The following is a 21,742-nucleotide window of genomic DNA, read 5'->3' on the forward strand; positions in this document are numbered from 1 at the left end:
GGAACAAAGAGCAGATGCCTTCGGCAGAGTTAGGTTCCTAAGGGGGCCCCTTAAATGGGGAGGGTCAGGAGGCAGCTGCAGACTGATGGGGACCCCAGGCTGGAGTGCAGACCTTTGAGTGGGCCTTGTGGGGTCCAGCTAGAGAGCCCACAGTGTTACCCAGAGGCTGGACGCAAGGTTCCCAGCAGCCGTTGGCGGGTGACTCAGGCCCTCCAGGAGCAGCCACCCCCACACCCGCCTGGCCCTGGAGACCACTTCCTATTTGCATCCCATCCTGGCTTGAACGTAACTCCTGCGCAGATAGGCTGACCTCCACAAGGGCCGAAGCTTGGGGTTTGCAGCTGCCCAGGAGGGGGGCCTGGCGCCAATCTGACCCACGCATGGCGGCTTCCGAAGAGAAGGGGCCCCTCGCCTTCAGCACCCCTTGGGGCTGCATCCCCTCCTGGACTCTGTACCTGGCAGGGGGCTCCCCTCAGGAACCCTGAAGGCCTATCTTTGTGTGTCCGGCTCCTTCCTCTAAGGACCTAGTGGCTACCACCACTGCCATCGCTTATCCCCTGCTCTGCCAGGTGGGCGGGGAGACCAGCCCGAGAAACATGGCATTAGCTGAAGCCCGGCATCCGCTCCTCCTTTTGTAAATCTGGGCCCCAGGCAAGGAGGGGAGAGCAGGCTCGATGCTTCAGAACCCCACTGCCCACCATGCCTGACCTCTGGGACGACCCCCACGGGACTAATGCAAACCAGCTCCTGGGAACCAGCCCACAGCAAGCCCCACTTGCCTTCAGCAACCCCGGCCTCTTCAGCTCATTCACATATGGCCCTTGAGACATTCACATTGTAATGGAGCCTTGGGTAAATTGTGGCAGAAGAATCCGGCTCCAGTGGTGGAATGTCAGGCAGCGACAGTGGGTCAGAGGTCCCTGGGGCCCTGCTGTCTCCACCAGCTCAGGGTCAGGGACCCAAGGCTGGCTTGGCCACAGGGTCTGGGAAAGGCCCTCTTGCTGTCCTGGAGCAGAGGGTGGGTCTTTGCCCAGACCCCTTGTTCTGAGCACAAGACGTGGGGACTCCTCCATCTGAACTCCTATGTTCCACGCCAGGTCAGCAGGGTGGTGTCCCTCGAGACCACCTCAGATCAGCCATGAAAAAGTATGTGGAGAATCAAAGATTGGGGCCTTTTTCGTGCCTACCCATCCCCCAGTGGGGTGGAGAGAGGTATTTGGCCCTGGAGGGGGCAAGAGGCCCCTCAAGGCAGTCCCAAGGAGGTGACAGCCCCCCTCCGAACGATGCAGGGGACACAGGGACAGCCCCTCGTAAGTCCCCCATCCTTACGTTCCAGCTGGGTTCCTCAGCACCCAGCTGTCTACCCCCGAAGTGCACCCTAGGCCCGTGACAACCCCCCTCCACACGCCGCAGGACATCCTTCCCGGAAGCACCCACTTCCCCTCTGAATGTCCCCTGTCAGGGCTTCGGCTCAGGACACCCTGTCCTCCCTGAGCTCCAGGTTCTGCCAAGTGGAGGCTGAGGAACCTCTGGGCCGAGGGAAGGCCTGCGTGGCCCCAGGGCTCCTGCAGGGTGACTGGGCTGTCTCAGGCTGTGTGACAGACGTGGGCAGTCAGAGCTTGGGCTCTGTGTGTCTGGGGGCCACGTCAGGGTATGGAGTGTCGGTGTGTGTGTGAGGGTCCGTGTGTGGTGTCTGGGGGCAACGTCGTGGTGGCGTTGTGTGAGTGTGTGTGTGGTGTATATGTTGGTAATTGCAGCACGCGTCTGTGTCTGTGGTCTGTGTCAACGTGGTGCGTGTGATGTGGGCACTGTGTGGCGTCTGTCGGATGCGTCAGTGTGTGATGTGTGGGGGTCTGTGTGCAGTGGGCATGTCAGTGTGTGGTGTGTGTGTCAACGTGTGGTGTGTATCTGTGTGCGGTGAGTGTGTCAGTGTGTGGCGTGGGGTCTGTGGGTTGTATGCGTCTGCCAACTACGTCAGTGTTTTGTGTGGATCTGTGTGATGCGTGTCTGTGCGGTGGCTCTGGGCCAGGCAGTGTGCTATGTGTGTATGTGGTATGTGCTGTGTGCGTGTGTGTGTGTGCATACAGCAGAGCGCGGGGTCAACCATCTGGCCTGGGTGTCTTGTACCAACACGGGGACTCCGCAGGGAGCACCAGGGGCCCCAGGGGTGCTTGTTAGAAGGAGGAAGAGCTTAGGTTCCCCATGCAGCCCCTGAGTCCCCCATCCTTACGTCCTCATGGGGGTGCAGGGCAGGACGGGCACACCTCAGGGGCCAGGGCTTGGCACTGTCTGCACCCACTCTTCTTCTGTCCTCATGTTGTCCAAAGCCCCAGGGGCCCAGCGATCCACACGTGTCCCCTCCGCAGGCCAGTCCTGGGCGCCGAGCAGGGAGAAGAGCATGGCTCACACCCAGGTCCCATGACCCTCCACCCTCATGGCTCAGTCTGCTCTTTCGGCAGGATTTCCAACTCCCAGCCTCGGGTTCAAGTCCAGCTCCATCTCCCTGGGGATCTGTCACTCCTTCCTCAGAGGCTTCGTTCCCTGGGCCTGGGTGGGGTCACCAGGAAGCAGGCTGAGCCCAAGGCAGGCAAGGAGGGGTTGCTCACCACAGGGGACCTCTACTCTTGTTTTTCCAACCTGAGTCCTGCACCCCAGGCTATTCCCACCTGCCCGGCCCAGGTCCCAAGTACGGAAGAAATGAGGCCCCCAGACAGCCCAGAAAACTGTCTGGGGTGTGTGTGTGTCAAGGGGGTGGCAGCAGGTTGGCCAAGGGCCTCAGAATGCTGTGTTGGGGCCTTCCGGATGCCCTGACCCCACCCACTGACCTCAGGGCTTGCTGCCCACACACCCACGCGGCCTGGGCCAGCCCGACCAGCCTTCCGCCTCAGGCCTGGCCCTCCCTCCTGGCTCCTGAGCATGGCCCAGGGTCCCCGTGGGGGGTCAGAATTCCCCCTGGGGACACCTCCTGGAGGTCTAAGGGGAGGCCGATGGAGTCAGGAGAGAAGTGAGGACTCCCCGACCCTGGCTACTCCCCTTACGTGCCTGTCTGAGCCTCAGGTTCCTGTCTGTGGTGTGTCCCCACACCTCCAGGTGCTCCTCGGCTGCCTTCCCATCTTAGGGGGCAGCCCCTGTCCATCGTGCTTCTCTGTTCTTCTCCCCTCACCCACCTTCCTCCTCACCTTGGTGGCTGTGAGGGGGGGGCGGGGGGTGTGTCTCATCACTGGAGCTTCTGGGCCATTGCCTCTCCCCCTCCTGCAGACCTGGACAGACAGACCCAGGACAGAGGGCTGCTGGGCCCTATGGCTCTCAGAACACCTGTGGCGGGGAGGGGTCTCCTCTCAGAAGCAGGAGGCCGCGGGGAGATACTCCAGGTACCAAGAAAGACCCCCAGGTAAGGATGACATGGTGCATGACTGGCAAGTCCTATCGTCCTGGCCAGGCCCTCTGGGACCGGAGTCTCGGGACACTGGTGTCTGCCTAGGAGCCCAAGACTCCGCACATTGCATTCCAGGGCGGTTCAGGGGATTTCAGTGGGACGATGGGCTGGAGCAGGCTGGAGGGACAGGCCAGGGAGGCCCGAGCGGTGACCTTCTGGCTGAGCTGGAGGGGCTGGGGCTCGGGAGCACTTTGGGGGCCTCTGAGCAGCCTCTTTCTCATTCTTGGGTCAGGGCTGCTGAGACCACGATTGGCCGGGTAACTGGCTGCAGGGAGGGAGCCTGTGGAATGGGAGGTTGGGGTCCCCAGAGGCTTACGGGCTTGTGCCCTGGCTGTGGGGCCAGCGGGATCTCCATGCCATCCCTGGCTGCACGCTCCCTAGCCTGGGGCTTCCTCTCAGCTAGGACCATGCTAAGGGCGGGGGTTCTGAGCCCAGGCCCCTGGCCTGGTGCAGAGCAGTTTGTGGGGTATAAGGAGGGACACCTTTGTCAGCCTCAGGTAGGTGACAGGACCTCCAGAATCCCTTCCCTGACCTCCCAAGGCCCCCGGGGCCCCAGAAAGGACCCAGAAGGGACTCCAAATCCTTCATGCACAGCCCTTGGCTTTTGGCATATTCAGCTCCAGGGCTCTGCCTGTTCCCCTGCCAGGGAGGCCCCAGGGGTGGCCGCTGACTCCGGCCCTGAGTGTGGAGTGAAGAGAAGAGGCTGGGCCACGGAGGCTGACAGCCACACTCCCTTCCCCTCACAGCCTGTGCTGCCGCTGGGGGTCACTTCGCCTCAGCCACCCCAGAGAACAGGGCAAGGATTGGTGGAAAGACAGCTCGGTTCAGGGGTCACAGTGTGTGGCCGGGTCAGAGGTCAAAGATTTGCTGACAGCAGGCTCCCAGGTATTGATCCTGTGGGGGTTGGTGACAGAGGGCTGTGGGCATGGGCTGGTGTCAGCAAGCTGGACGCGGCAGAACCCACCCCCGAGCAGGCTCCAGGGCTCCAAGGGTGCCCCTCTCATGGCTCCAGGTCCCTCGACAGGTAGGGGGCCCAGGTGTCACACCACTGGTGACGTCAGTTATCACTCTCGGGCTGATGGCCCAGCCTGCTTGGTTGGGCCTGTGTGGCCAGGAGACAAAAGGGACCAGGAGGTCTTGTGCCCCAGCCCCCAAAGCCCTCAGAGGTTTGAGATGACTGCCAATAAGCCCAGCCTCCCCTTGGACAGGACAGCAGGCTGAGGGCTGGGCTGACCTCCTGAGGGAGGGGGTTACAGCTGCAGTGAACCGCGAAGCCTCCTCCATCTTCCCTGCCCCAGGTAATCTGCCTGGATGCTTCCGACACGACAGTGACCCTAGCCCCCCAGAGTCAGGCAGCCCCCCGCCTCAGGCCCTGTGGTCGGCTCACTTCCAGGGGAGGCGGGCACAATCCCAGAGAGATGTCACCGAGGGGGCCAGACGCTCCAGCTGCCCCTCACTCCCACACACATCCACCCGCAGGGCCAGGCTGGGACAAGTCTGGCCTGGAGGCGAGAAGCTGCCACGACTTAGAGGGAGAAGGTCCACCTCCCCCAACGGAACTCACCCCAAAGGTGCGGTCCTCTGTGCCCGCCTGGGGAGGGAGAGTGGGGAGTGATTGCCCAGGCACCGGGGCGTGTGTCTGCATGTGGGCACACCCACGCTCTGGTGAGTGCGTGATCTGCACGTGTGCGTGTGTGTTTATATGCACCACGTACGTGTGTGAACATGCAGTTGTGTGCACGTGTGGACCGTGGATTCCGCGCACACGTGGGCACATTCTGTGTGTGTGTGTGTTTGTATGTACCACGTACGTGTGTGAACACGCAGTTGTGTGGACTGTGGGTTCCGCGCACACATGGGCACATTCTGTGTGTGTGTGTGTTTGTATGTACCACGTACGTGTGTGAACACGCAGTTGTGTGGACTGTGGATTCCGCGCACACGTGGGCACATTCTGTGTGTGTGTGTGTGTGTGTGTGTGTGTGAGTGAGTGCACTCACATGTGCTTGGCCTGAGCCCGAGGCTGGGCTGGCCCCCTTCCAGGCGCGGACTGGAGAGACACTCCAGCTGTCCCTTGGAATGGCTGGATCTGGGCTTCGCCAGAAACCCTTACCCGTCCCCGTGGCCCCAGCCCTGGCGGCTGTCCTAGAGCTGAGGGCTGCGTGGCCAGAGGGCAACTCTGTCCACTGGGAAGGCATGCGGTGGCCCCTGGCACAGAGCAGACCGGGGCTAGAGGTCACTGGCACCGAGGCAGAGGCACGTGGACCCCTGGGGTCTGGAGCTCCCAGCAGTGACCCTTCCTGGGAACATCAGGTAGTGCAGACTGGCTTCTCAAGCCCTTGTCAGGGAAAAGGGCACCCCTCGCTACAGTGTTGTCCCCTGCCCCTGCAATGAGCAGGAGGTTGATATCTATGGTTCTCAAACCATGCTCCCCAGAACCCCTGGGGGTCCCTTCAGGTCCCTTCAAGGACTCCCAGAAGTTGATGCTGCCTCATCTTCCTCCTCAAAAGAGCACTGTTTTTAAGTATTGGGCTTTTGAAGACATTTCCCCCCAAATATTTTTAAATCCCTAGGCCAAGTTTTGCCCTTTCAGCTCTAGGAGTCTGTTTATGAGGGTACAGGAGCTAGATCTTCTTTTATTTATTTATTTTTAAGATTCTATTTATTTATTGGACAGGGAGAGACACAGCGAGAGAGGGAACACAAGCAGGGGGAGTGGGAGAGGGAGAAGCAGGCTTCCCGCTGAGCAGGGAGCACAGAGCAGGGCTCGATCCCAGGACCCAGATGCTTAACGACTGAGCCACCCAGGTGCCCCCCAGATCTTCTTTTAAACAATTCATTGAGCTTTACCCCATCGCCTCCTGCTAGATGTTCAATATTACCTTGAGGTGTGTGGGAGGGGGCGGTTCTGATTTAAATACCTCTTGGAAACCAGAAGAGGCAATAAGGAGAGGCAGGGTCCCACTCAGAGCTGAGCAGCCTTGGGGTGCCCTCGGGGGGCGGGGCGGCTGATTTCACACCCTCCAATAAAAGGGCGTGTATATGAAGGGCTCCCAGGGGAGCTGCTGCCTCACCACTCGGGCCTTGACCCGGAGAGACTCCTATATCAGGGCTTCTCCCCCCGACAGCCCACCCCCAGAGGAGGCAGGACAATTATGTCTTTCTCTGCCACCTGGTTTCTTGCATCTTCCTCTGCGCCCCCAGTGCCTCTATGTAACAGGTCAGGCACATCACGATGCCCACATTCCACACCCCTGGATCTGAGAGGGTTTGGGACCACTGAAGAAGGCCGAGTGGGGCTTGGGGAAATGCGATTTGCGGCTCACAGGAGCATAAAGGCGGGACAGATGTGCTGTGGTCAGTGGCTCGATCATCCTGGCCCCAGTCTGGCCCACCACTTCCAGCTGAGATTTGTCCTAGGAAGCTCCTCGGGGGATGGAGGGGCACCTCCCCCTCCCCTATAATTCCCTCCAGAGATTGTGGCAGGACCCACAGCAGAACCAGCAAAGAGTGACAAAGCCTGGGGACCGCCGGGGCTCTGCTCGAGGTGGGTGGATGTCCCGTGGTGGCCAGAAGGGGTCCGGATAGGTTTGGGTCGGATAGGGGAGAGGTTTGTCCCCACTCATGTCCATGCATTCTTCCATTCATTCATTCCGCAAGGATTTGTCGCTATGTGCCAGGGGGTGTGGCCCCAGTGAACAAAACAGATCATTTGGGTTCTGGAATGAGCTCAATACACAGACTTTCAGATGGTGGTCAGGGGGAAAAGCCGGACATCGAGGTAGGGGATGTGATTTGCAAAGGAAGGGACAGAGAATACTTCCTGAGAAGGAGCCATTTGAGCAGCTCTGAGGGAGCTGAGGAAATGAGCCCTAAGGATATCTGGGAAGAGCTTTCTAAGCAAATACAGGGGCCCCGAGGCAGGAGTGTGCCTGCTTAAGGACCAGTGTGTCCGGAGCCAAGCAGGTGGCGAGGAGAACCGCGTAGTGGGTGAGCAAGGTTAGGGGGCTGCATATAAGGTCATTGCCATGGTAAGGTGTTTGGATTTACTCTGAAGGATGCAGAGACACTGCAGCGTGTTGAGCAATGGAGAGACTCAGGACAGGAACTCTGTCGCCCTTCTCTCTGCCCTTCCTACCCCATACCTTTGCTCCCCGCCAAAAAGACTATCCAGGATCCCCAGGAACTGAAACAGACCAGCCCTGCCCTGCCCTGCTCTGGGGAGCCCTTGACCCATGGGGAAAACATCTCTTGGGGTTTTACCTGCTCCTCAGCCTGCCGGCATATGAGGGCTGGGTCTTATTAGATCCCCCATGGGCTGTGGCGCCTGTTCTTCACCAGCCACGTGCAGCTCCGGATGAAACAGGCCCTTTAGCCACATCCCAGCAGGAAGGCTCTACCACCCTGCAGAGGGGGTGGCCCCTGGGCATCTCTCCCCACTGAGTGTCCTTGGAGAGAAGAAGGCAACGTGGCCTGGAGCCCTTTCGGGTCTGTTTCCTCCCACCCTCCAACCTCTATCCCCTCACCCTATCCACACAGGCCTCTGTGTTTCGCTAATAACAGGTTTGGCTTCTTCCTGCCTCAGGGCCTTTGCACATACTGTTCCAGCTGCCCTGAATGTTCTTCCATCTGGTGTTCACATGCCTGAGCCTCCTCTTTACCTGCTCGTAACTGCCCCCCAAAGTAGCCATCCCCATAGCCCTCCCAGTTACTTCATGATTTATGTCCTATGTGACAGTGTCTCCGTCACAAATTCTCTGGTTAGTTTATTTGGTGACTTTAACATTCTGTAGCTCCCAAGCTCCATGGGGTGGAGTCCAGTTGTCTTGTCTGTGGCTGGATCCCCAGTGCCTGGCACACAGTAAGTCCTTGCTGAACGTGGCATGAATGTGCAGGTGAATGGGTGAACGCATCAGTGAATGCATGGCGGGAGGGTGGGGCCTGGATCTGAGAGGGTTTGGGACCACTGAAGAAGGCCGAGTGGGGCTTGGGGAATCTAGTTGCCGAGCCAGACCTGGGTGGGGGGAGATTGAGCAGGCGCAAGCGGGACTCTACCCTCCTCCTTCCCCAGGCAGGCAGAGACAGGGTGCAGATCAGAGTGCTCACCTAGAGGTTCCAGCAGCAAGCAGCCCCTCCGCAGCAGGGCCAGGCGCTGGCGAGGTAGCCAGGAGCTACTTCCCACCCCCTGGGCTCTGCCCTCAGCCTGGGTCTGTGTGGGCAGGAGTCAGAGACAGGGCAGCCTCCATGGAAAATGTCTTTTCCTGGATGGGGCTTTGCTGCCCCCCGCCCCAGCTCAACACTGCTAGAGGATGCTCGGACAGACCAGGGAGCGCCCCCACCCTTTGGAGTGGACATACTGGGGAGGACAAGGGGCTCGGGCCACTCACCCAGAGCCCTTCTTCTGTCCCATGAGCTCCTGGTGACACCTAGTGGCCAGTATTCCCGATGCACTACTTCCTAATCCCCAGACTCCTTCCCTGGATCTGTCCCCGCCACAAGCAAGGACGCTCCTGCTCTGGGTCTCCACCTACTCACATTCTCACGATCCGCATCTCCCATGCGGGCTCTCCGGGGCTCCCACCCACACATGCACTCTCACACCCTCTCTCAAGGCTCATCCCTCCCACGCACCATGACAAAGCCGCGTGGGGCCCACGGCGGGGTGGGGATGGGGAGGTGGTCCCTGAGTACCGCTAGGCAGGGGTTCTTTGTCCAGTGCCGGCCAGGAGCAGCCAGCCCCACCCCATCCCCAGGTGCACCATGACCAGCTAGAGGCCTGGAGGGCAGGGCACAATGACACCCCGGACTCTCTGCCCATCTCCTCCTGCTGGGCCTCACAGACAATAAGAACAAACCTGGGGCAGAGGCACAAGACCAAGGTCAAGAACGAGCAAGAACCCAGGAGGCTGGCACCCTGACGAGAAGCCTAGGGAGAACCAGCTCACAGGCAAAGCCCGCAAGAATGAGGGGGGGCCTCCTTAAGGACAGCAGGCAGGGGAAAGGGGTTGGGGAACCAGGTCTGGGCGCCAGGTCTGGCCCAGGAACGGGCAGGTCCACGTCGGCCAAGAACAACCTCAGCCGAGCCAGGGCTGGGCTGCCTGCGTCACCAAGAGGAGCCCGAGGAACTGGGGAAAAGGTGTGGTAGGCAACCAACTGAGGCAGGGGGCCAGCATGACCTGCAGCTCAGGGCAGGGCCTGAAGCCTGGGACCCAGACCTCACGGGCCTCAAAAGATCGCAGGGACCCCCCCCCCAGCCTTCTTCAGTAGCCACCGGGAGAGGAAGACCAAGGTCACTTGCCCCATTTCCCAGCTGGGGGCACTGGGGCCTGGCAAACACCAACAGAGACAGGACTCACTTCCCAGGCTACAAGGTCTCAGGGTCTCCACCTCCTATGTCCTCCCAGGACCCAGGCATCCCTCACCACCGTGCACCCAGCCCCGCCAGCTTGGAGATGGCCTTGGCCACCAGCGCACCCGTCCCTGCCTGCCCCCCCCAACCGGCCTCCAGTCCCTGCACCGCATGGAGGAGCTGGCCCAGCAGCCAGGTACCCACGGGACAGGATAGAGTCTCCACCCAGGGCTGAGGAGTAGCGTGAACCTGGGTCAGGGATGCACAGGCTGGTGGGTGGATAACGAAAGAGGTGAAAGCCAGCCCAGGAGTCACTGCCTGTGCCCAGTGCTCTGTGCCCCGGAGATACCTGAGTTGCTGGGAGTTCAGGCTCCATAAGGGGTTAGGTGACAGGAGCCGGACTGGAGGCCAGCCTCCTAAGGGGTCCCTTGGGTAGGAATTGGGGTGCCCCCCTGCCTCCCTGGTGCTTTCCATCAGCCGCAACTCCACTTGGATTGGAGTAGGTCTTCCCCGGTGGGCACTTCTGGCTGGAGAAATTCCAATGTCCCCCTAAAGCCGCCCCCCCATCTCCATAAGAGAAGGGGCCGAAGCTCTGGGCAGGGAGACGAGATTCCAGGTCCCTCCCGGGCTGCTCCCTTCCAGTGTTGTAACCCATTGTTCTCCCAGACCTGCCCCTTAGCATGAACCCCCTTCCAGTTGGGTGGGGGGCACGGGAGTCCTCAGTGAATGAAAACAGAATTAAACTGAACCACAGCCTCAGTCATGCCACCTTCTTGGAGCCAGACTCTGATGATGACGGTGGGGGTGGGGTGAGGGACTGAGGAGAAAGTGGTTTGGGCGGATGCCGCCATGGGGGCTGGGACACCTGGAAGAAAACGCTGGCCCAGCTCATTGCAGGGAAGGGGGCAGTTCAGGGAGGGTTCCCCGGAGAAGGACACCTCCTCTGCAAGATAAAGCTCCTCCAAACATCGATGGAGTTGCAAGGTAGCCCAGAGCAAAAGACGCTGAAGAAAAGACAGGATCCCAAGCCACTGGAACGAGGAGGCAGGACCTAGGGAGCAGCGGGAGGGGCAAGGCAGGCAAGGCTGGAGCATGGGGACAATGGGGGCTGTGGCAGCGATGGACCAGTTGTCCCTGCAGGGGCCAGTGAGGAGGTGGTGACAGGGCCCGAGGGAGAAATCAGGACAGCAGGTCTTACAGAGTGTGCGAGGAAGGGGCTTCTGGGCATGGCTGCCCCCACCCCCGGATTCGAGAACCAGGTAGGTGAGAAGCCTGCCGCAGTGGCTTGCTGCTCCCATGGGCATTTCAGAAATGGCGGGAAGCGTTGCCGTGGAAACGGGATGCTGTAGGCATTGCTGGTGGGGGCCTGGGATGTGAGCGGCATCCTGCCCAGCGGGGGTGATTTTGCCATCTGGGGACCCTCGGCAATGACTGGAGACATTTCTGATGATCACAACCGGGGCGGGGAAGCCACCAGCCTGTTGTGCGCGGAGGCCAGGGGTGCTGCCAAAGGCCGCACCCTACACAGCAGCACGTCCCTAGTGTCGAGGCGGAAGAATCCCGGTGTAGGTGAAAACCCTGTTAGGGGCGATCAGGGTCTGGAAGCTTCTTCCGTTTTCCAACGCAGAATTCCCTAGGGATGCAACACACATGAACATCTAGTGGAGACAGAACCTTGTTTCCTTTGGAAATTTACCAAGGGTCGTTCGCCGCTTGGAAAAATCAGGTCCCTAAGATGACACACTGGCCTCGGCAGGCATGCGAGCCTGTCTGTGTCTGCAGCGGCTACAGCCTGGCGGCTTCTGCGTGCCCAGCATCCGGGTCCTCTGGAGGTCAGACCCAAGGGTTCTTCAAAACCGAATTCACGTTATGGAGTTATACGTTACTTCCCTTTTATTTCTCCCTGGTTTTAAAGTTAAGACATTATATTGATTTTTTTTTAATTATGAGGGTTGTTACATTAGCTACGAATTTTATTTTGGCAAGAAGACATTATAAGATTCTTTATAGAAGGGGTAATGAATCTGATTGGATTGACCAGATTTAGGTGCTCACGGGAGGTGGGGGATAGGGAGACGAGGAGGAGGAGCACCCCAGGGTTCTTGCCTGAGCAATGGAGTGAGGGTGTCCTCTGGATGGGAAGGGAAGGGAGGCCCAGGTGTGAAGCAAAATCCATGCTTGGAAGTTCCCTGGGGGGGGATCCTCTACCCCGCCACCTCTTCCCCAGACACTGCCCCGTTCCTATCCCCCAGCCTGGCCCAACCTTGGCTAGGCTCCCTGGGGACCCCACCCAGGGGCAGGCTGGAGCCACCTAAAGCCCTGAGAACCCTCACCTCACACTCCTTTCTCCCTGTGAGATGAGTCTGAAGAAAGTACACCATCTCCATTTGGGAAAGAGTGCCAACAGGTGTAAGGGCCCTTGGTGATGGTGCCAGGCGGACCCGAGGCTCCCAGCCCCACTGGTGACTCGTGTCAGGACAGGGGCAGAAGGAGAGATTCAGACCCTCCTCTAGTAGAGATCTCAGCCCAGCCCACCCAGAGTGGCTTGTGCTTGTGCCCAGAGAGGTGGTCCCAGGAGGGCAGCCAGGGGCCGAGGTAGGACGACCTTTCTGACATTGAGGCTTCTCCTCCTCAGACCCTTCTGGGGGCACCCAGGACCCTGCAGGCCCTATCCAGACAGGATCCCTGGAGAAGTGGGACTCCGTTTCTCCAGAGTGGCTCACCCCACAACCGAAGGCAGCCAGACCCCCTGCCCTCCCAGCCAGCCCTAGCATCGGTCAGCACAGGGGGTACCCCCACAGGAGGGGGACCCAGGTGTGGGTGGGTGGTGGGGTGGTGGGGGCAGCCAAAGGGCCGCCCCGTCCAGGGTGTCATGCTCAGACCTTCTGTGTGGTCCCCCAGTGATGTTCCACACACGGTCCCCTAGCCACCCGCAGGACTAAGTCCACGCCCACGGAATGGCGTCCTGCAGCGTCCCGGGACCTGTTGCGTTCTCAAATCCAAACAGGATCTGGTGATGTGCGGTCCCGTTTTTCCGTTTCAAGTGGTAGAGTGTTCAAACTACTCTCTAGATGGCCTCAATTTTTTGCAACTGGTTTTGACATTTCTTGGTGTTTTGAGACACTGGAGCCTCGGAGGGGCCTGCCTGGGCACCTGCTCCCCTCCAGTGGCACCCACTCCACCGCCCGCGCCTTTCCCAGGCTCACAGCCTCCCTGCCTATTGGGCAGGTGGGGAGGCTGGGCCCTCAGGGCCTGCGGAGCCCCTGCCCACCAGGCCATGGTCGGCCTGTCAGGGCGGCTCCACTGAGCTGTGAGAAAGGCCGGGGCCCATCAGATAAGGCTCTGGGCCCTCCCCACGCCACCACCACCACAGGCAGCTCTCTTGCCTTCCAGTCCCTCCCCAGGCCTGCCCCGGGCAGGTGTGTTGCACGGAATGAATTTCACTACGAGATGTCTCTGGTTTCACTATGAGTCTCCCGACCCAGGCCAGCACCTACAGCCCCGGGGGCCTCCCCTGCATCTCTTGGGCCAGGAGGCAAGCTTCCCCACTCAGGCAGCAGCAGGGGGAGGCCTGGGCAGCCCTTGGGAAGGACTTGCCTGTCTCCCAGATGACTCCAGTGGTCCCAGGAGAAGCTGGGTCCTGGTCCCAGGAAGCCTGTCCTGCCCTGCTCAACCCCCTAGGACAGGGTCCAGCAAAGGCCTGGATTGATTGTTTGACGTCAGAGAAAGGCAGGCCACCTCGCAGGCGGGGCCCGGGGCGGGGGAAGGGGGGTGTCATCCCAGGACTAGGGAAGCTGCCCTCTGGTGGCACCTTTTGGAATGGCAGATGTCCTTGAGTGAAAGCCTGGGCAAGGGTGGTGCCCGGCCTCCCGGCTAGCCAGTGAGACAGCACTAGCACGACCAGGAGGGAGAGGAGAGCCCAGTTCCACAGCAGAGGCCCAAACGCCCAACTTTTCATGTTTCCAACCGGTCCCTGTTCCCACAGCCCCACCACCATTGAGAGGAGATGCACAGGACCATGCTTGTAGGGGCCTCAGGGGAGGATGCGGATGACACAGGAAGACACAAGAGTCCCAGACTTCCCCAAAGGTCGTCCGTCCCCCCCATTTCTCTATTCTGACCAGTGGGCCCAGGAACCCCAGGGTCTGGACAAGAAATCCCCCGCCCCCTGGCCCAGGACAGCTGTGGGTCCTGAAGGCTCATGCACCACCCCCACTCCCTTAACCTCACAGACGCTAAATGACTCATTCGGTTTAGAAGTCAGTGGCAGAGGGGCGCCTGGGTGGCTCAGTTGGTTAAGCGACTGCCTTCAGCTCAGGTCATGATCCCGGAGTCCCGGAATCGAGTCCCGCATCGGGCTCCCTGCTCGGCAGGGAGTCTGCTTCTCCCTCTGACCCTCCTCCCTCTCATGCTCTCTGTCTCTCATTCTCTCTCTCTCTCAAATAAATAAATAAAATCTTTTAAAAAAAAAAGAAGTCAGTGGCAGAGCAGGACCAGGTCAGACGCCCGGGCATCGTCATGGAAGACCTACTATGTGCTGGGAGTAAGGCCAGGCCTCTGCCTTCGAGGAGGATCTGGCCCAGTGGGGGAGAGAAGCAGCGAGCCAAGGTGGCCACGTGGGCACAAAATAGGCCCGCCAGCCAGGCTGGGGACCAGGACGGCTTCCTGAAGAAGGTGACAACCGGCTGACTCACAAGAGACAAATGAACATACAGGTGGGAGGGGGGTGCAGGCCCGGGGGGACAGCATGGGCCAGGCAAGTGGGGGCCAACAGCTGAGCAGGCACAGCTGGGGTCAGTGGCTTTAAAGGGACTCACCCCACATCCCAGCTTGCTCGGACTCCCTGGTTTACACCTGTCATCCTGGTGTATACTCATAGAACCACTGTCATTCCGAGTGTGGACCATAAGTTAAATGGTCTCCCTGCTGAGATATCAGCGTGAAGGCTTGGCCCGCATCCCCATGGCTGCCCTGAGCCAGGATAGTTGAGCATGGGGGAGGGGGACTAGATTTGCACTCTGGAGCAATCCTGGGGTGGCAAAGAAGCTGCTGTCAGCCCCGAGGAAAGGGTTGGTGGCGGAGAGTATCAGGTGCCTGGGGTGCGTGGTACGGAGTGACAAAGGCCCAAGGTGGGGGCAGCCTGAGCTCGGGGAGCGGAGACAGGAGGGAGTGGATGAGGACCCTATGAGGCAACACACCCTTCCTTTGGTCATTCTAGAAGCCCTGAGTGTGCAAGTTGATTCCTTAGTCCTGGGCAAGGGGTCCCTGCGATAGGCCCCCCACACCATATCCACAATGTCACCAGCATCAAATATGAAGATTTTTGTTTTAAGTTCAGTCTCATAGGACATTTTAAAGTGAGAACTAACTGAACAAAGGTGAATTGTGGGAGAGGAACAGGTGTAATACAAGGGCCCCCCAGACTGGAGGACGCTGGGCTAAGAGCAGTGAGTGTGTGTGTGTGTGTCTGTGTGTGTGTTTACGGGGCCAGGCACAACGTCCACTCTCGGAAACCAGAAAAAGAGATGATGCTTTCATAAAGCTGGCTCTCACCAAGAAGAGCGATCAGGCAGGCCACATTCCCCAGAACAGTGCTTCCTCCACTCTCTGTCCCTTAGTGACGTTTGAGAGGGAATTAGAAAGGTCTGGAAATCCCAGGTTGGAAAACCGAGGTGAGGGGAAAGGGCGACCAGGCCAACCGCCATCCCAGGTATGTGTTCAAGCCCAGCAGGCTCGGGCACTGCCCCAGGTCCTCCCCTACCTTCCCTCAGTTGGTAGTGGCCTTCAGGACTAGCCTGGGGTGTGAATGAGGGCTGGAACATGGCAGAATTTCATTTATAACTTCTAAATATTTAGCCATGTGAAGGGGTGCCTAGGTGGCTCAGTCCATTGAGCATCTGACTCTTGGTTTCACCTTTGGTCATGATCTCATGGGTCATGGGATCGAGCCCCGCATTGAGCCCTGTGCAGACTCCACGCTGAGCTTGAGTTTCTCCCTCTCTCTCTTTCTAAAATAAATAAATCTTGGGCACCTGGGTGGCTCAGTTGGTTAAGCGACTGCCTTCGGCTCAGGTCATGATCCTGGAGTCCCAGGATCAAGTCCCGCATCGGGCTCCCTGCTCTGCAGGGAGTCTGCTTCTCCCTCTGACCCTCCCCCTCTCCTGCTCTCTATCTCTCATTCTCTCTGTCTCAAATAAATAAATAAAATCTTTTAAAAAAATAAATAAAAAATAAAATAAATAAATCTTTTATATATATATATATATATATATATGTGTGTGTGTGTATGTATATATAATTTGTATTCCTGCCCTGGGCTTGCCATTGTTAGGGCTGCACATGAGTAGGGGCTGTCCAGGGAGGGGGCAGAGGGAGGAGAGAGAAGGCAAGAAGGAACAGCAACAATGTCTGGGGCTAAGAACCCCATGAGAGAGAGGCAGAGAGAGGTCCCCAAGAAGCATCATTGAAGAGATGCTTGAGACTGGGCCAGGGAGTGGTTTGGGATCCGGACCAGGGTGGCAGTCAGGGAGAAGCTGAGGCTGCCTGAGAGGATACCGGGCTGGAACACGTAAGCAGAGAGGGACTGAGGCCGGGACAGGTGTGGGAGCCCTGAGAGGGCTTCAGTGCCCATGAGGATCTGGTGGGGAAGGAGCAAGCTCAGAGACGCCCCCCCACACACACACACCAAGCAGATCCTCTCCCACCCAGGGACCCTGCCTAGGACATGATGAATGTCCTGTTCTTATTAAAACGAGTGGAACCTACCTACAAAAAAATCATTGCACAAATCCTAAATGTTCCGCTTGATGAGTTTTCACTAACTGAGCTTCTTTTATAACCAGCATCCAGAAAAAGACGTCGAATATGACCAACACCCCAGAATCCCCTTCATGCCCCTCCCCCAGTCCTTAACTCCAAGGATGACCTCTATCTTAGCTTTTAGCAGCACACATTGATTTTGCCTGTTTTAGAACTTCATGTAACTGGCATCACCCCAGAATATAATATCACATTCAGCTTCTTTTGCTCAACATTATGTGTTTGAGATTTATGGACATTGCGACCTGGTAGCAATTTGTTTGTCTGTCCATTTGCTCAGTGCCCATTTCCTGTGTTCATCTCCTGCAGAATTTGAACGTACTCTGATGTACTTATCTATTCTATGGGTAATGGTTATACGGGTTTCCAGTCTGGGGCTGCTGTGAAGAGCACTGCTATAAATAATATTGTAGATGTTTTTTAGTGCATTTATACATTATTTCCATTGGGTATATCCCTGGGAGTGCCTCTTAGCCCGGGCTCTCCAGAAACAGTCTCAGGCAAAAGCCTAGGTGGTGCTTCTAGGGTGGGGGGATGGGTTAGCCTGGTGATGGGTATTAAAGAGGGCATGTTCTGCATGGAGCACTGGGTGTTATGCACAAACAATGAATCATGGAACACTACATCAAAAACTAATGATGTAATGTACGGTGATTAACATAACATAATAATAATAAAAAAGCTTAGGTGGTGCTTCTTAATTAAGGGATGCAATCGCAGGGAATCAAGAGGGAGCAGAAAGGGAGTGAGGAAGGCAAGAGAGCCAATACGGAGATGAGTTTCAGAGCTGTCCACCACTTGGCACAAAAGCATCTGACTGCTGAGCCTGAGGGACCCTCTCACAAGAGAATTTCTAATGAATGTGATTTGTGACAGTCCATCCAGGTCAAGGACGGAGAAGAATTTATCCACTGGCTCCCATCTGTCATCACCAAAGAATAAGCCCAAGTGTGTTCACTCCCCTGCACTTTGGTTACAAGCTTGTGGGTGCCAGGGTGGTCCTTCATTATCCCACACCCCAGGTAGCAGAGAAGCCCCAGGGCATGATGGGAGGAGCCAGGAGGTTGTACTTGAAGTGGGAAAAAAAGTAGCAAGGTGAGGCTAGAGGATCTGAGGTGCTACCCAATAGGCAACTGATACAGAATGGAGATGCTGGGCCATGGGCACTTGGAGATACAGCCGGATGGTGTACCGCATGGGCGGGGGGCGCCGAGCACACCCCTGCAGCACAGTACAGAAGTCCTACGTTTCTCCACACCCTCACCAACCACGGTGGTGAATGTGCGGTAGTATCTCATTCTGGTTTTAAGTGGCATTTCCCTGATGACTAATAAGGTTGAGCACCTGTTCAGGAGTTTACCAGCCCCTTGGACATCTTTTTTTTTTTTTTTTTTTTTGTGAAGCACCTACTTAAAGTCTTCTTCCTACCGATTTGTAGTGGCTTTCATATTTTTTAGATACAAGCTCTTTATCAGATATACATATTGAAATGACTTCTCTCACATGTGGCTTACTTTTCCCTCTCTTAATCATGCCTTTTGATTAACAGAAGTTTCTAACGGAGTCCAATTCATCTTTATTTTATTTTATTTTTTTTACCAATAGTGCTTTCTGTGTCCTGTTTAAGAAAGTGAATCTATTCTCTCCCCTACGTCTTCCTCCAGCTGCTCTGTTGTTTTTACCTCCACACGCACACTTCATACACCCGGCCATGGACTTGGTGTTAGGATGTGGTATAACGTAGAGATGAAGGGTATTTTTTTTTTTCAATATGGATACCTAATTGATCTGGCACCATTTACTGAAAAGTCTGTGCTCTGGGATGTCGGCTTGTGGTGGTACACCAGGAGCCTGGAGACGGATGGGTTTATTTTAGCAATGTCTGCATTGTTCCACTGGTTGGTTAGTTTATCCTTGCACGGTTACCGCGTGGTTGTTAGCTGTACATCCTCCAACTTTGTTCTTCTTCATATATATTTTAGAATCAGCCTGTCCAATTTCGCTACCTCTCCCCCCTCCCCCAAATCCAAGCAAATAACAACAAAACCCCTTGGGAGTAATGTGAGTGCTTTGGGTCTCTAGATCAAGTCTATAGATCAACCTGAAGAAAACCAACACCTTAAATTCTAATCCATGAACAGAGTATACTCCTCAATTAATTTATATGTTTTACAGTTTCTCTCGGTGATGTTTTATAGTTTTCTGTATAGAAATTGTACACATAATTCACTAGATTTGTTTTTAGGTATTTGATTTTTACGCTGTTAGAAATTTTATTTTCTAATTGGTGCTGGTACATAGAAATACAATTAGTGGGGTGCCTGGATAACTCACCCAGTTGAGGATCTGACTCTTGGTTTCACCTCAGGTCGTGATCTCATGAGTCATGGGAGTGAGCCCTACTTCGTGCCCTGCATTGGGCACCACACTCGGCATGGAGTCTGCTTGGGATTCTCTTTCTCCCTCTCCCTCTGCCTCTCCCCTGCTAGTGCTCACTCTCTCTCATGCTGTCTCTCTCTCTCTCAAATAAATAAAATCTTTTTTTTAAAAGAAATGCAATTAATTATTATATATTGACCTAGTATCCAGTGACTTTGCTAAATTAACTAACCTTAAATTTACTTGTGTATTTTTTTATTTTTTTACCCAATAGTGTCATATATAAGAGACAGTTTTGTCTTTTTTTTTTTTAAGATTTATTTATTTATTTTGGAGAGAGAGAGAGTGGGGAGGTAGAGGGAGAGAGAGAATTTAAAGCAGACTCCCAGCTGAGTACAGAGCCCAACACAGTACTCAATCTCATGACCCTTATATCATGACCTGAGCCGAAATCAAGAGTTGGACTTTCAACCAACTGAGCCACAATACAGTTTTATGTCTTCCTTTCCTATTTTCAGACCTTTCTATTTCTTTTCAGATTAGCTTCTTTCACTTAATAACATGCATTTATGTTTTCACTATGTCTTTTCATAGCGTAATAGCTCATTTCTTTTTAGCACTGAATATCACTCTACTGTGTGGACATACCACAGTTTATCCATTCACCCTACTGAAGAGCATCTTGATTACGTCCAAGTTTTGGCACTTTTGAATATAGCTATTATAAACACTCATGCACAGGTTTCTGTGTGGATATACGTTTTCAATTCATTTGGGTAAATATCAAGGAGTAGGACTGCTGTATTGCATGCTAAGAATATGGTTTGTAAAAAACTGCCAAACTGTCTTCCAAAGTAGCTATACAATTTTCCACTCCAACGAGCAATGAATAAGTGCTCCTGTTGCTCCACGTCCTCACAAGCATTTAGTGTGGTCGTAGTTCTAAATTTTGGCGACGAAAAGGTGAGCCCAATTTCTCCTTTTTCTTGCCTTATTGCACTGGCTTGGACCTCCAGCACAATGTTGATGAGTGCTAATATTCTTCCTCGTTTCCCGTCTGAGTGGAAAAGCATTCAACATTTCAGCATTAAACGTGATGTTAGCTGTAAGGTTTGGGGGGTTGCTTTGTTTCTTGGAGGGCTTGGGGTTTGGGTAGAAACCTTTATCAGACTGAGGAAGTTCTCTTCTGTTTCTAATTTGCTGAGCATATTTTGTTTGTTTAAATCATGGATGACTACTTTCTGAATCTATTGAGAAGATGTTATGGTTTTCTTGCTTTTTTCTGTTAATGTGGGGAATTGTACTGATTGACTTTGGGATGTAAACCAATCTTGCCAACTTTTTCTTCCCATTGGGATTTGCAGATTCTAGTTCAATTCCACTAAAATGTCCTCTTGAACTGTGGGTCTGGACAATAACATGCAAATTCCATCCTAAGGGTGCCCCAGAGTCACTCCTTCTCTTCAATCCCATATTCCCCATTTCGGGAGCCGTGCTCAAAACCCACAGGCTCCTGGCCGGTGCGTGAGGCTCGCGCCAACCGCTGGACGCACTAGCCCTCGCTGGACCCGCTCCCAGCGGACCCTAGCGTTGCAAAGGCAACTGGTGGGGTGGGGGGAGGCAAACCAGCAGTGACACCCCAGCCCCCCACCCCACCCAGCGACATCAGGAGTGTCCGGAGCCGAGCCACCGCCCGCACCCCACCCCCTGCGCGAGGCTCCTTTAAGAAAGCCTGCTGCTGAACGCGTCTCTGGGGCGGGAGGCAGAGGGCGCCAAGAATGCCGGACTCCGACGCGAGCGCGAAGGCTGAAGCTTCGCCGGTGGCCTCCCCCGCCGCGTCCCCCCAGCCCTCCACCCGGGGTCGTCCTGCTCCCTACCCCCAGATCCCCGCCCCCAACTTCGAGGGTCCCTCCCCCGCCGCCAGACTCCCCGCACCTCGGGGCTCGCACCTGGATGCTCCGCCCGCAGCCCAGCGCCGGACCCCAGCCCCCGCCCCACCCCGGGGCTCCCGGAGGCCGTCGGAGCCCGGTGGGGGCGGGGGGGGAGGACGGGGCGCCCGGCGCGGCCTCATCCACATGCAGGGGACGGCGCGGCGCGGCGGCCGCCAGGAAAGGACAAAGGCTGTTCCGCCGCCGGCCGCACCGTGCCAGGCTCGCCCCGCCTGCCGCCCCGGTGGCCCCCGACGCCGCCCCCCTTGTGTCTGCTCCGCGGCCCGGGGCTGCACGGTCCGGACGGCTTCCGGGAGGAGGCGGCTTCCTTGGGACCCTGCACGCCGGACATCCTCCGCGACCTCAGGAGCCGCAGCCCCCTTCTCCGTGTCTCCTGGCCTGTTGAGGTGGCCCCGTCTCCTTGAGCCGGGATGGACTGCGCGGGGCCTTCGCCAAAGACCCGAGTTCTAGTCCGCCGAGCCCCACTCTCACCTGTGACCCGGCATCTGCAGATGGAACCTGCCAGACGCAGCCCAGAGCGCAGCCCGGCGGGGCGGGGGTGGGGTGGGGGGAGGGTTGGGCAGAACTTCTTCCAGGACTCCCTTAAGGGCTCTGGATGAGGGGTTAGCGGCCAGACTTTTGATGGCGGGTGCTTAGGGCCTCCTGACCCCCTCCGGGGGCTTCCTGGACGCACCCCTCCTAGAGCGATATCTCACACCCGCCATCACCGTCTGGAAACCAAGGAGGCTTCAGAAAGGGTTTGCGTCTGGGCCCTGCCACTAGCTCTGTGATCCTCCTTACGGATCTCTGGGGCTCAACTTCCACCTGTAG

General features: G+C 56.7%; 1 protein-coding gene across 1 annotated transcript; it reads left to right on the top strand.

The window, feature by feature from the left end:
- Nucleotides 1-20,761: 20,761 nt before the first annotated feature.
- LOC110590232 (translation initiation factor IF-2-like) lies at nt 20,762-21,336 on the top strand. The gene is made up of 2 exons (XM_021700988.1): nt 20,762-21,011; nt 21,065-21,336. Exons 1-2 carry the CDS (start codon nt 20,762-20,764, stop codon nt 21,334-21,336), a joined length of 522 nt encoding a protein of 173 aa, XP_021556663.1.
- Nucleotides 21,337-21,742: the final 406 nt, after the last annotated feature.

The sequence above is a fragment of the Neomonachus schauinslandi genome, chromosome 16 (assembly GCF_002201575.2).
Source record: "Neomonachus schauinslandi chromosome 16, ASM220157v2, whole genome shotgun sequence".
Classification (NCBI taxonomy): Eukaryota; Metazoa; Chordata; class Mammalia; order Carnivora; family Phocidae; genus Neomonachus; species Neomonachus schauinslandi.

Excerpts from the sequence above, each read along its gene's own strand:
- LOC110590232 (XM_021700988.1), top strand. The coding sequence starts at position 20,762 with ATGCCGGACTCCGACGCGAGCGCGAAGGCTGAAGCTTCGCCGGTGGCC. Across the intron at positions 21,012-21,064 it reads CCGGAGGCCGTCGGAGCCCG|GGGACGGCGCGGCGCGGCGG; the intron begins GTGGGGGCGGGG and ends ATCCACATGCAG.